Consider the following 13,407-nt stretch of genomic DNA (forward strand, 5'->3'; position numbering starts at 1 on the left):
AGGTTGAATTTCATTCTCCTAAACAAACCAAAAAAAGTGTTTCAAGTTACACACTAACAACAGAAGCCTATCAGGGAAGTGTACAACTGTACCCATAGAGCTCCAATGTAAGAGCATGAGATGTGAGTTTGATCTTCAATGTTCAATCCATTTCTCACTTGTTTTCCCTCTGTCTCGCATTGTGTGAAGTGTCTTTTTTTTCCCTGTTCCCTGACCGATAGTGAAACTGTAACCAAGAAAAGACAGGATCAGAGCGTGAGAACTACAAATCCCTGTGGACTGACTAAAATACCACCTCACCCCCCTCATTGTTATTCATTAATTTGCAGAGAACATCTGAACCCCCTCCGCTACAGTGCAGTTTTACAATAATGCCACGTCAATCAGTGTAGGTGTGTTAATATTCTACTTCCTCTCGATTACTCAATTTCTTATGTCCAAAAATGGATTCATTATAATGTCTGAATCTTAGTCATCACCCCTGGAGGAGCTCTCCGCTCATCTGAAGCGTGTGGTAGCACTGTTAGTTAGGGGAGCCAGTTTCCACCATCCTCAGTAAAAAAAAATAAATAAATTATATATATATATACTGTGTATATATATATATATATATATATATAATAAAATTAACAAGACTATTGCAGTTTTATTTCTTACAATTATGACATAAAATAACAAAACTTGCAAATGTGACTCTCATAATTGCTTTAGGTCTTACAATGGGCCTCCATTCATGAAACATGAACAGGAAGAATTTGTTTGTTCATAAAGCCATTCTGACGTAAAATTTCGGAGTCATGTTATATGAAATTCCTCAACAAATTGTTCCTAAAACAAATTTCATATAAAAAAATGAATTAGTTAACCAATTAATTAAATGTGAAAACAAATCTCATTAATAAACAAATATGATGCATAGCTGTAATTGAATTATGCTAACTGTGGATTGTTGAATTCATTTAATACTTGTTTAATTATCAAATTTGAGGTTTGAAGCGTTTGTGAATCTGAAGGACAGTTTTCTGGAAGGTCCACTTTATGTGCAAATTCATTCAGATTTACTCATATATTTACAAAACTTTAATGAATGATGCCCATCGTGACTTTGTTTCTCTTAACTGTGACAATATATTTTGATCTGAAATTACTTTTTTTTTTCTCCCCACTCTCAAGTGGAAACGGGCTTCCACAGTTAGTGCCGTTAGTATGTTGATTTCCCGAAGAGTGTTAACTTTATTTGTTTGATCATCCCGACCAGCCTGACACAGCAACACTGGCTCAACCAATGGCATAAGTTTGGGGGTGGGATCATCTGTTTATTTAACCAATAGCAGAGTGTGTTTCGGGAAACCTGTATGTTTTTGCCACAAGGGGCGCTGAAATGACACACTTCACCTTTAAGCAAATGCAGTGTTTTCAGTCTGATTCATTTGTAGTCAGTTGAGAGTCTCGCCTGGAAGCCTGCAGGCAAGCTTTAGCCCTCCAAGATTGGGGTGGAGTAACAGGCAACTCTAATTTCCTGTTTCCTCACAAACTAACACTTCTGTGGTGCTGCTTCACAAAGCTCTCACGCTCTCTATCTCTCTGCTGTCTGTCTGCCCCTGAGGCACCTTTCTCTGCATCCTGTCTCGAGAGGTTCGCCACCTCTCTCTCTACTATTCTATCGTCGACCCTAAATCCTCTCTCGCTCTCCGCCTCTTTCTCCTCACCTATTATACTTCCGACGTCACTAAGGTCGCCCAAGTGCTCCACAGAATCGAACTTCTCTAGGTCGGAGGCGATGGTTTGCAGGCTGATGACTGACATGGAGTCTGACCCCGCCTTCTCCGCCCTCTCTCTCCTGCCCCACCCAGCATCCCTGTGTTTCTCCACCCACTGCCTGGTTTTCTCTTGATCGGCCCAGTCATTATCCATTAAAGGATTGGCCACCACCCCTGCATACGCCCCTGACTGGATTACACCCTCAGACTCCGCCCCCACCGGAGAGCTCCGCCCCCCACGGGCTCTGTTGCGCTCTCTGGCGGCACGAATGCGACCCCTTTGTGCATGGATCTGCTCGCTGATTTGTTCAAGGTTGCGGAGGGCGACAGAATATCGGGTCTTCACCTTCGCCACCCGTTCCTCCAGCTGGACGACTTTGGACTTGTGCTCCTGTTAATGAGTGGTGATAATCATAAAACAATGAATAAAAAGACCATTTGTCACGTTCATGCAACAAATATATTAATGACATTATAGCAATCACAGAAACAAGAGAATCATCCAATCAGAAAAATATTTTAGAATATTTAGGGATGCACTAATATTGAAATTCAATCCAATTATTTTCATGTAATGTCCAATAACCAATAATTGGCTGATGTTATAACGTATACTACTATTTTTTATACTACAAAATGTAATAAACAAAAAAAAATAGTTTGAATTAATAGTTTGTATGCTACAAGTCAATTTTCTGTTCATTCCGTCCACACCTAGTTTGCATTTCATAGAGGATTTCATCTTGTTACTTTAATCGATATGGCCAGCAGACCTTGAATACCTTTACAGCAGAGGCCAGTCTCTGATGCATACCTCTAGGATGTGGTTGAACTGAGCCTTGAGCTCAAAATAAGGCTTGGACTTGATAATGACCCTCTTAAGAGCCTTCTGCAAAGTCTGCACACGCGCCTCTGCTTCCTGACAAAGCTGAGTGACATGTTGGTGCTCCCTCTCGCTCCTCAAACGCTCCTCTTCTGCCTCGTTCACCTGCAAACAGCACCATGACAAATGTGATATCCTGTTCCGTTCTCAAAAGACATTTAATCGAATTTATTCTCATATCTTTCTGTATCATTCATACAAAGATATGACAAGTTGATATCGCATCAACCGTCAATAACGGATTATTCTTAAGAGTTTGTAGAAACCTAGATTGACGATAGCATTCAGGAATGTTAAAGATACAGTACTTTTGTATCAAGCTGATACTAACGGTTAAAGAAAATTCAATAATATCAATTGGTCTACAGTGTGGCTGTTCAATATATTTCTGAATGTTTTTGCCGTTTCTGAAACTTTTACTGTTAACTTTATTCTTTGTTCTATTGTTTTTAGCTGTTATATCACTGGTAATTTGTTTCTTTATTCTATATTTTATTGCTGACTTTTTACTAAAATGGTTGAGTAAACTGATTTTTTTTTTTTGCTTTAAGTTAACATGAATTGTGAAGTAAGACAGGTTACTGACAAAGAAAAAAAAGCAAGACTTTTGTTATTTATCTGGGAATTGAATAAATTGTTAAAAGTGGGCATTACAAAACAGAATAGAGCCAGACTGAATGTGAGTTTGCTAAAATAACTATCTGGCTATCCAGAAAACCATTCGGCCTGAGTGACATCAGGAGAAAAGTCACTGCAGAGAAAGTTATTACATCTGGATTAAAGATAACAAAGACAATATTATTCTTTGGAATAACATGCACCAATAAATCATCCACAGTAAGACCAGGCACATCCAATGTTTTTGTTCTGTTGTAATTTGTTTCTTTGATATTTGTATTACCATTTAGTCAGTAATAAAACGTTCTGTTGTAATTTGTTTCTTGGATATTTTTTTTTATTACTGACTGTTTAGTCAAATGATTAATTAAAAAACTTGAAGCATTGTTTACTTAATTTGTATCTTTGTTCTATTGTTGCTATTCTATTGCATGTAATTTCTTACTTTTATCATTTTTTTATTGCTGACTAGTTACTTGAATGATTAATTTGAAAACTTCAAGCACTGTAATTTGTATTTTTGTTCTATTCCGTGTTATTTTTCTGTACTTTATTACTCTCTGCTCACTTGAATGATTCATTTATAAACCTGAATCAGTGTTTACTTCATTTGTAACTTTGTTCCATTGTTTTTATCTGCTATTTTGCATGTCATTTGTTCTTTAATTTATTACTGACTGTTCACTTGAATGATTTATTGAAAAACTTGAGGGAATGATTATAATAAAGAAGTGATTTAATAGTATGTAAGTATTTTGGATTTGGAATCAAGAATCTTGAAATTTCACTAACATTGGTATCGACAACTGAAGTTTTGGTGACAACCCAACTGGAAACAAAAAACTGTAGGATAATTTCACATCTGAAAAGTGCTGCTTCATTTTACTGGCAGGGCTTGAATAAAATATAAATGAAGAAATGTAACCTTGATCTTTAAGTGTAGGTGTGCATTCATCAGCATTATTGATTGCTCCCACTGTGACAATCAAATCCACACTTACCAGCTGTGCACATTTAAAGACACATTAAGATCTAACAAACAAAACCTATAATTGTGATGACGAGGGATTGATTTTAGCCATTAAGACCTGTTGTAAACCTAAGAGCACTTGTGTTTTTGAGAAAATTTATGCCACCGCCTATTACCGTAATTATCAAAGAGCAATGCTGAGTCACTGGGTCATACCTTGGCCGTGGCGTGGTTTAGCATCTCTTGCCAGGTAGGGTCCAATGTGTTCCTGTCAGCCAATAAACCTTGCTCAGCCACATAAACCATCTCTCTGGCAGCCGTGTGCATGGAGACAGCCCTCTCGTACCTCAGCGCTGCCTTCTGGGTCTCCTGTTGAGCCTGTGGGTAAGGTCATCCATCATATTTCATATATAGCAATCAATCACTCAGCTCTGTAAACATGCAGCCAATCAGAGGAAGGGATGCTGACCTTACAGAGAGCCATAAAGTGAATAGGCACTGCAAATCCTTCCAAACTTTATATCAGGTTATATGTATGTAATAAAACACTAGCTACGGGATGTGGGATTAGTATGGAAGAATATAACAATTCAACAGCAATATTATTTTTTTATGCAATAAAAGAAAATATAAGAGAGAAGTACTCTGTATAGTACTTCTCAAACCACAAACCATAACCATCCACTTTAAATAATGAGGATGAAATGGCCAATAGGAGTTGAGGACTGTAAAGCTGACATCCAATCCAATCGTACCGCAAACAAGGCTGGATCTGAAAACCGTTTAGCTCAAAAAAGCCTGGCTTGCTGTCAGTGAAAATTGCTGTGCACAGATCAGAACACCCAAACCAATCAATAAAAGTCAGGAACCGGGAATGTCAGGCCATATTTCATTGGGATAACTTGCTAGAAATATGGCATCCTCGCCAAGGATGATATCGGACTTTGGCTAGGTTCATATCGACAATTGCATTTACTAGCAGACACTTCAAATGTTCAGTTTATAGGAGGGGATCGAATGATGTCTGTATGACTGAATATCTGAAGCCAAGACCCTTTTTTATTGTTGCGATAGCCATGAATATCACCTGTAAACATAGTGACAGGAACAAAAGTCAATATCTAAGATGGCGAAGTGTAACTCCAGAAAGTCTCATCAGAACCGAAAGTACATTATGTAATAAATGTAAGGTTCAAGCCAAAGCTTAATAAACCAACAGTAGAATTGAGAAACCTCAACACATACATGCAGAAGAGATTGGCTCTTCATTGAGGTTCATACAGCACAGTTCAATTGAACTCGCTCTCAAAATTCAGTTGTGAGACCTGAAAATCTCAGCAGGTAAGGCTGAATATAAAATAAGGATACCGCTCTTGTTTATAACTGAAAGGTTTGTAAGCATATTTAGCATTCAAAACAGGACTGACAACCAAATTCTGCTGCTGTGTAAATGTAGCCTTTATTTTGAACAATATTGACTGGAAAAGATTTATTCAAATCACTTGGGAGGAGTAAAATATGCCTATAAAAGGGTTTCTTAAAGCATAAGGTCACTATTAAAAGCAGACACACATCATTTGCAGAAAACTATGCCATATTTCTCAGGAAACCTTATCAGAAGGTATAAGACTTAAATACGAGAACTGAATTCAAAAGTGTTAAGAGGCACTGGATCTTGCTTTAATTTTGTGCATGTGCAAAAAAACAATTTTAGTAATTTACCAGACTGTGGCTGGCCTGTATGACTAGTCGACTAATCAGTCTTAAGAAAGACCTGTATAATTTGGCTGGTTTTGGGTTCACTTGACACAGACATGTTTCTAATGGAGGAGGCTACATAAAATGTATCCGTGCTCAGAGAGCAAAGAAAAATAACAGAATTTAGAGGTCTCGAGACATGTTTTGTTAAAAGTTGGACTATTTTTAACTTGACAATCTGTCTTAAAAATGCAAAGCTCGTGGCGACATGCTCAAACAACAGCACAAGACATGATGCCATGCCAAAGCTATCTGTCTGAATGTGTATGGCTGAAGCAGCGCTGCTCTAAAGGGGATCAATTTAAAGAAGCAACATTTTCGAGGGTGTTTTACAGTAGTATGCAAACTGTCTAACACACATACAAACACACACACATATATATGGTATATATACCAGAGCTGGCGAACAGTGACTTCTTTAAATGGGTATGCTATCTAATTTATTCATTTATCAGAGACAACAAATAAGAAATTCCATGTCAGCTGTCGATTTAAAAGTAGGGCTGTTGCCTGGAATAATCAATAGGTGTATATATTTGAGGAAAACAAAAGGAACAATACAAATCCTCAGACATTTGAATACTTTGCTCAAGCATGTTGCCAAATAACATGCACCTTCAACATAGTTTGTCTATATGCCAAAATGTATGAAAATATGTTTCCAGTGGACTTCCAAAATTTGCTTTGCTTGAAAAAACATATATACAATATATATATATATAATATACAATTACAATGTTTTTTTCCCATTTGATTTAATTGAGTTGAGCATCAAATACAATGTGATTTTTGGTAATCGAGATCAAGCAGCAACAGCACATTTTTCTGCTTTCATAGCTTTCTTTTCCGATTCATAGCAATAAAGCTCAGGCGGCAAAGTTGGATCCACTTGCCCGAATCCCTCCATAACTGCCACAGATTTGCAGAAAATTACCGTCATTTGTCAAATAAATAATTTAAGGACAGTTACATAAAAATTCAGCTTTGCATCACAGAAATAAATTCACTTTTAAAATACATTCAAATAGAAAACAGCTATTTTTAATTGTAAAACTTAATCAATATGGAAAACAACGACTACATTTATTGAGCTTGTCTACTCATCCACACTCAATCTTATTTACAGTTTTTCATGAGAAGGGCTGACGACCAAGTCAAAGTTTAAATTCAGTGTTGGTTCAGTTGTTTTCAATTACTCTCTATAGCCTCAGCTAAACGATTTTCATCAGTTTAATTACATATTCGAAATTGGCTGCAAAATGCTAATGAAAAGCGATGTGCAAATCACATCTCGTGTTATCAGGGTTAATCACATTAACACACTCTCTCTTTCACCATCACTGCATTGAGAAAAGTTTTCTGATTCAGCGGGAGGATTTTTCGCAATAATGAAAGACTGGAAATTAATCAGCAAACTACAAAAACATCTTGAACTCATCTGAGTTCGCAATGTTATGTTCTCTTGCTCTCAAACACACACACACACACACACCTCTTTAGCAAGTCTACGGGCTTCATAGTAAGGTCTGGCTTTCTCGATGCAGGCTCCCAGCTGAGAGCCCTGAGCGTTGAGTTTGCGTGCCGAGTCTGTAAGGATCCTCCTGTAGCTGGATCTCGCTTCCTAAACAAGTGTTAGAAAGAGATAATGAGAGAGTGAGAAAAACAATGCTTAATTTGGCACGTTGAGTAAAACACGTAAATAATAGATATATTAATACTCTAATTTAGTGGTTCTCAACTGATGGGCACTCAACCTAAACATGGCTCACAAAGACAGTAGCGAAATAAACAATATTGAATGAAAATAATAAAGTGTGACAGAACGCATAGTTAGGATTCCAAAATAAATGTTCAAGCCAGGGCTTGAACTCAAACTAGCCCACATGGCTAGTTTGACTTATTTCTCTCTCCCTTTTTCTTTTTTTTTTAAAGGAATTTTGAGAAAATATTGTGTAAAACACTGCGTCACATACACTACCATTCAAAGGTTTGGGGTTGATAAGATTTTTCAATGTTTTTGAAAGAAGTCTCTTATGCTCACCAAGACTGCAGAGCAAAAACACAGTAAAAACAGTAATATTGTGAAATATTATTACAAATAAAAATAACTGTTTTCGATTTGAATATATTTTAAAATGTAATTTATTCATGTGATGCAAAGCTTAATTTTCAGCATCATTACTCCAGTCTTCAGTGTCACATGATCCTTCAGACATCATTCTGTGCTGATTTTCTTCTAAAAAAATAAAAATTTCTTAGTATTATCAATTCTGAAAACAGTTGTGCAGCTTCATATTTTAATGTAAACCATAATCCTTTTTAAAGAACAGCATTTATTTAAAATATAAATCTTTTGTAAAATTATAAACATCTTTACAGTTACTTTTGAACAATTTTATGCATCCTTATTGAACAATGAATTTCTTTTAAAAATTTCTTACCGATCCCAAAGTTTTAAACAGTAGTGTATATTATAAACACTGTGTCATTGCACTTCATCAATTTTGTGCACATCTCATTTGCTGTTGTTAAACTGCATTATGTTCAATATAAATTACTATGATATCAGCCCTTCTCACCAGACACTGATCATTAAAAAGAAATCTATTTATTGGTCACACAGATTGTAAACTTGCCGGAACTAATTCTAGCTTCACAAAATAGAGGTAAGACAATAGAACAGGAGTGAAGTGAGCGCTATTATTAACTACTGTAACCAAATGTAATGACAAGATATTATATCGTTCAAAATTGAAGCTCTCTCTAAGGCTGTGTCCCATTTTAGGGCATCACGTGTGCATTTTGAAACAGGATGTGTACCCTTAACATCTAAAGACACTGTCTAAGTAGTGAGCTCACTAGATTTTGAGACACAGCCATAGTGTCATACATATTACTCACATCCAGCTGTAGTTCCAGTCTGTTGATCTCATCACTGGCCTGATTCAAGTGTTCCAGCTCCTCCTGACAAATGCAAAACAGGGAGGGAAGACAGTTGACATTAGTTTACTATTAACAGAAGTATTAAATAACAGACAAAGGCATATTAATTTATACAAAACCAGCAAAATCACAGACAGACAAATCATATTATAACATTTTGCTATTATAATCCATTAATTGAAGCAAACTGTGTAATAATATATGCCATAGTTCACAGAGTTCACAGTCATAGTCACAATATCAAGTTTATTTTGGGTCCAAATCCTAATAACGTTAACGTTACCTGAATCCTGGGGTCCAGCTCTTCCTCATATTGCTCCTCATCTTCATCAAACTCAGCCTTATCTTTCTCCGCCACCACAGTGTTCTCGGTTTTGCTCGTAGTTTCCTCGTTTCCTCCATCCCCGCTTCTGTTTTTCAGGGTATCGTCCTTCGCCCCAGTCTCCACCGCGGCGCTCTCCTCTCTCCACTCCCCTGACTCAGGCTCCCCGGATCCGGGGGGGTTCTCACGCTGCTGCCCCGGTTCCATCCGTGGCCTTGAGAATGACCCGTTTTGTTCTTAGAAATCAGAATATATAAGTGCTTAAATGTTTGCCATTCCTATACATTTATATCTACCCGAGAATTTACCGGTAAAGTGCTACATAATCGGAGAATGAGAGTCATTTAACGGCGCAGGCGTGTTGTTTGCAGCGGAGCCGTCAGCGCAGAATGACCCGAGCTAAACCGTTAGCTTCGCGGCTAACTGCAGAAATCACAGCCTCTCCAGACCTGCTCAGGGCTCGCAAATACAGCGACAGCTCCGACCTGACAGATACTAGACAGTCACTCTTGATAGTTTCCGTTATTTCTTACCCTCCCTATTTCTCCTTCTCTCTCTAGCTGCCAGGATGATCGTTACAAACATTTTCCATGGAAACCAAAGTTTCCCTCTTAGTTACTCCAGTTATTGTTATTATTACTGTAAAATCATCCTAAATTACTGAGGGATCTTCAAACAGTATAAGTAACTCGGGGGAAAAATTTGTTTTTTGTTATTTTCTTTATTTATTTGATAACAGTGGTGGCTTATACAAAATTACAATTGTTTTATTGTACTAGCAAAAACAACTAAGTGTAAGTAAAATATGTGATCTGAGAAACCTATCAAGTATTTCACGTTAAAAAGTAGTATTTTATCCTGAAACATCAAATGTAATAAATTACATTAAAACGTGTGACATTATTAACATTATTTTGATAATTAAGTGCATTTTCGTATTTTTCTTATTACCATATTGCAAAGAAAATACCTCATTAGCCTATAATTCCTATTATTTATTTATTGCATTCATTTTAATGGAAATTTGTTTTGGAAATAGAAATTCTCCAGAAAATAATATATGAATGGTCCTAAAAATAAGCATTATTTATTTTATTTCAAATATAATTATTTTTTATTCATAATTTATATATATATATATATATATATACACACACTGAACAAAATTATAAACGCAACACTTTTGTTTTTACCCCCATTTTTACGAGCTGAACTCAAAGATCTAAGACTTTTTCTATGTACACAAAAGGCCTATTTCTCTCAAATATTGTTCACAAATCTGTCTAAATCTGTGTTAGTGAGCACTTCTCTGGATGGATTATCTCGGCAAAGGAGAAGTGCTCACTAACACAGATTTAGACAGATTTGTGAACAATATTTGAGAGAAATAGGCCTTTTGTGTACATAGAAAAAGTCTTAGATCTTTGAGTTCAGCTTATGAAAAATGGGGGCAAAAACAAAAGTGTTGCGTTTATCATTTTGTTCAGTGTATATAATTTTTATTCATTCATCTTTTAAAAATAGTGGGAAATGTGAACTGGAAGTTTTCATCAGATTCACCCATTAAGACTCACATTTATTCCTCTCCATCATCCTAAAAGCTGAAACTGAATTCTGTCATTTTCCCCGTAATTACATGTGACTGAAATGTACATTTCATGGCCTAAATTTCCATGTCAAAAGAGATAGCAATCAGTGTAAACAGTATTTCTTTTAGTCAGTTTACCTCAGACACACACATGAAGCAAGTACAAAAGCTAAATTAAGTCAGTAAGGGAATAATAATGCAAATACCTCTCATAAACAGTAAAAAGCTTTGAACTATGTATAGAAACAGTTTTTTTTTTCTCTAGACAGATGAACTTGCAGTGAAATACACAAAAATAGTGCTCATTACAGATCATTTCTCCTGTCCATCTAATAAGCTGTAATTTTCAGAATAATTCTCAAGTGAATGATGTATTTTGTAGTCTTTCAGGGCTGTTCTTCCTTTTTTCCTTTATGTATGGCTCTTTTGTCTCTTCCAGAATCTCTTAACCTCGCTGTGTCCATGTGGCGTCACCACTATGACCCTGTGAGCGGGGTTCTGCCAAACCAGCACACCTAAATCCTGCAGGACAGACGTTATACTGTCAGGACTGTGTGCATCACTGCAGGACAGCCGGTCGCTGCTTATGAAGTATAGCTAGTACAAATGGAAAGATTATATTTTTTACCTGAGCCCTGTCCCGCAACACTTCAAAATCAGCCTGGGATAAAAACTGGTTGTATAACATTCCTGAAAGAAAGAAAAACGTGGTGTAAAATACACAAAATGCATCACCGAGGCGTTAGTATATTTTCAGATGCCGTTTTTGACCCCTACCCCAAACCTGATTCCAATGCTAATTTTTTATTTGCATTACATTTCTCTAACACACATCTTATTCAGTCTGACATTTACATTTGAGAGAATGAACCCTGCAGGTCACCCATGCAATGGAAACAAATTATTTATGTCATAATATCATCAAGATGTCATTTCTTTTTTTATATATAAAATTGAGACAGCCATTCCCAAAGGTTACATTTGAATACAATGGTAACAATGTATTATTTAAATAACTGAAATTACTAATGTATAAAAATAATTATGTAATATGTACTAGTGTTATCTGAAGGAAACACAATGTAAATTTGCTTTGGAACTACAGAACTGGTCTCATAAGCACAAAGACAGACTCACCCTCAGTAAACTGTAAGCGATCTTTCTCGAGCTCCCACAGTCTGATCTGATCTGTGATGGTTGGGGGAAGGACTGGGGTCTGAAAGACAAAATGACACGCGGAAACATGTTCATGCATCAAGCAGTGAATATTTGCATAGCAGTATAGAGTTTTCATGATAAACCTCACCATATTGCACAAGGGAGACACCTAAGGGACATCTAAGCCTATAAGGGGAAACTACAGAGAGCTGGAAGATGACAGTTAGCATTTTGGTTAAATGCCTGAAATATGGTCTGTGGTGAACACAAGCTCAAGATATTTTCACATTTTACTCTACCACATAAAATACAGTAATACCCCTTTGTGATTTGTTTTAAAACTTTTACTTGTCTTGAAAAAAGTGGTTGCTAACCATTGGCTAAATGGGACTACAAAGATTGCTGAGGACATTAAACATTACACTGAACCAGGGGCGAAGATCACGCGGGGGACGTGTCCCCCCCCCCCACTTTTACATATCACGTAAATTCATCCCCAGCACTTTTTCAGGCAAGTGTGTTTGCATAGAGGTTTTCAAGAGCCAGTGTGAATAAATATAGATTTAAATTCAAAGAGACAGGATAGTCTGTGCATGACCTGATGTTTTATTTGGACCCAGAATAAGGCGAGATGAACATCTCGGAGCGCTATACACTCTCATGCAGTGTGTGTTTCATTCATACTCGAAGCCGGAGGCGCTCTCGCGCAGAAAGTCGTACCAGGAAATCACAAATATGGACAAAAGCATCCAGCTATCGCTGTATGAAAAGAGTTGTTTACTTTTCACAGAAAAACAGAAACGTTTGGAAACATGAAGACATTAAACATATGACTGCGACAATATATGGTTTATTTGTGTTTGTCAAGTCATCTCCAGGTAATAAATAAAGTATATGAACAATCAGAAATCATTCTGATATTCTGATTTGCTGCTCAAAAAAATAAAAATATTATTATGATGTTGAAAACAGCCGAGTAGACTTTTTTCAGGTTTATTTGATGAATAGAAAGTTCAGAAGAACAGCATTTATCTGAAATAGAAATCTTTTGTAACATTATAAATGTCTTTATCATCACTTTTGATCAATGTAAAGCGTCCTTGCTAAATTAAAGTATTAATTTCTATAATTTCTTTTCCAAAAAAAAAAATAAACTGACTCCAAGCTTTTGAATGGTACAGTATAGTGTACAAGGTTACAAAAGCTTTTCATTTAAGATAAATGCTGATCTTGGGATCTTTCTATTCGTCAAAGAATCCTGAAAAAAATGTACTCAACTGTTTTAAATATTGATAATAATAATAATAAATAAAAAAGGTTTCTTGAGCAGTAAATCAGCATATTAGAATAATTTCTGAAGGATCATGTGACACTGAAGACTGGAGTAATGATGCTGAAAATACAGCT

At 36.3% G+C, this 13,407-nt stretch overlaps 2 protein-coding genes across 3 annotated transcripts in view; both read right to left on the reverse strand.

Annotated features, from left to right (window-relative positions):
- Nucleotides 1-687: 687 nt before the first annotated feature.
- On the reverse strand, nucleotides 688-9,832 carry LOC107677461 (SH3 domain-binding protein 5-like). 2 transcript variants are annotated; one of them, XM_016472371.1, is made up of 7 exons: nucleotides 9,563-9,832; nucleotides 9,216-9,468; nucleotides 8,891-8,953; nucleotides 7,482-7,610; nucleotides 4,448-4,609; nucleotides 2,575-2,748; nucleotides 688-2,151 (listed from the first exon to the last, which is right to left on the reverse strand). In XM_016472371.1, the coding sequence occupies exons 2-7, from the start codon at nucleotides 9,459-9,461 to the stop codon at nucleotides 1,528-1,530; spliced, it is 1,398 nt and encodes a 465-aa protein (XP_016327857.1). In that variant the 5' UTR covers nucleotides 9,462-9,468; nucleotides 9,563-9,832; the 3' UTR covers nucleotides 688-1,527. The 2 variants fall into 2 exon arrangements, with proteins under 2 accessions (XP_016327857.1, XP_016327856.1); XM_016472370.1 differs by having other exon boundaries at nucleotides 9,216-9,490.
- Nucleotides 9,833-11,166: 1,334 nt separating this feature from the next.
- LOC107677462 (general transcription factor IIH subunit 4-like) overlaps nucleotides 11,167-13,407 on the reverse strand; it is a 10,161-nt gene continuing 7,920 nt past the window's right edge. The window contains exons 12-14 of the mRNA XM_016472372.1: nucleotides 11,980-12,058; nucleotides 11,471-11,532; nucleotides 11,167-11,364 (exon numbers count right to left, since the gene is read on the reverse strand). Of these exons, the coding sequence (XP_016327858.1) occupies nucleotides 11,254-11,364; nucleotides 11,471-11,532; nucleotides 11,980-12,058 (252 nt within the window). The 3' untranslated portion in view covers nucleotides 11,167-11,253. The remainder of the gene's footprint in view (nucleotides 11,365-11,470; nucleotides 11,533-11,979; nucleotides 12,059-13,407) is intronic.

Source organism: Sinocyclocheilus anshuiensis, unplaced genomic scaffold (genome assembly GCF_001515605.1).
Source record: "Sinocyclocheilus anshuiensis isolate Anshui unplaced genomic scaffold, SAMN03320099.WGS_v1.1 scaffold804, whole genome shotgun sequence".
In the NCBI taxonomy this organism is placed as follows: domain Eukaryota; kingdom Metazoa; phylum Chordata; class Actinopteri; order Cypriniformes; family Cyprinidae; genus Sinocyclocheilus; species Sinocyclocheilus anshuiensis.